Source organism: Etheostoma spectabile, chromosome 21, assembly GCF_008692095.1.
Source record: "Etheostoma spectabile isolate EspeVRDwgs_2016 chromosome 21, UIUC_Espe_1.0, whole genome shotgun sequence".
NCBI lineage: Eukaryota > Metazoa > Chordata > Actinopteri > Perciformes > Percidae > Etheostoma > Etheostoma spectabile.
In genome coordinates this window covers 23397306-23398042 of record NC_045753.1, presented here as the reverse complement: position 1 = coordinate 23398042, position 737 = coordinate 23397306, and the positions used below count along the sequence as shown (strand labels likewise).

General features: G+C 40.6%; 1 protein-coding gene across 4 annotated transcripts in view; it reads left to right on the top strand.

Moving 5' to 3' along the window:
- Nucleotides 1–737, top strand: part of tom1l2b (target of myb1 like 2 membrane trafficking protein b) — a 16496-nt gene that overhangs the window by 6330 nt on the left and 9429 nt on the right. For all 4 annotated transcript variants that reach the window (XM_032502775.1, XM_032502776.1, XM_032502773.1 and 1 more), the window contains exon 9: nucleotides 40–91. In XM_032502775.1, coding sequence (XP_032358666.1) covers nucleotides 40–91 — 52 coding nt within the window. The remainder of the gene's footprint in view (nucleotides 1–39; nucleotides 92–737) is intronic.

The following is a 737-nucleotide window of genomic DNA, read 5'->3' as shown; positions in this document are numbered from 1 at the left end:
TTTTGTCATTTCTTTTATGTTGTCCTTTCATTGCCTCAGGTATGAGAGGTTTAGGTCCGGGAGATCCTCAGCTCAGAGTGTCAACAATGGGGTAAGTCACCAGTTAGTAACTCAGGTGGTTAACACCCAATGTATGCATCACACTTCATACTCCTGGATTACCTAGTTCTGCCATGTCATGGTGTTTATTTTCTGCTCATGTTGCCTCACCTTGTAATCTGGTCGGCACCTTTCAGTGGCAGTAATGTGGACTCGCATGTTACCTTGCCAGTCAGGCTTTACTGTACAATGCCTTTCCCGACTTGACATGACTTACCAGATGTACATGCCTAATTAAATGGAAACCACACAAAGACCTTTACTTTCATTCTAAAATATCATTTATTTACATTTTTACTATTCATTTTTAATATCCTGTCTTCCATTGTTTTTCTACAATGCAGTCAGAGCAGGCCTGGTGCATTTGGGTCCTGTCCAGCAGAGGGAAACATTGACTGTGACAATAGCAGTAGTCAAAGCAAAATCATTGCATTTTGGGTTAGTACTGGAATCGAGCCAATTGAATTTAAAGATCCGTTTGTGTTGTCCACGCCAGAATGAAATAGAGTCAACAGTCCAGTCACAGCTTTAGAGCAGTGTACGCCAAAAGGCTTCTTTAGCATTCATCAGCCAAAAGACCTGACTGCTTTGTTAACACAAAAAAAACCTACACTGAACAAAATTATAAATGCAACACT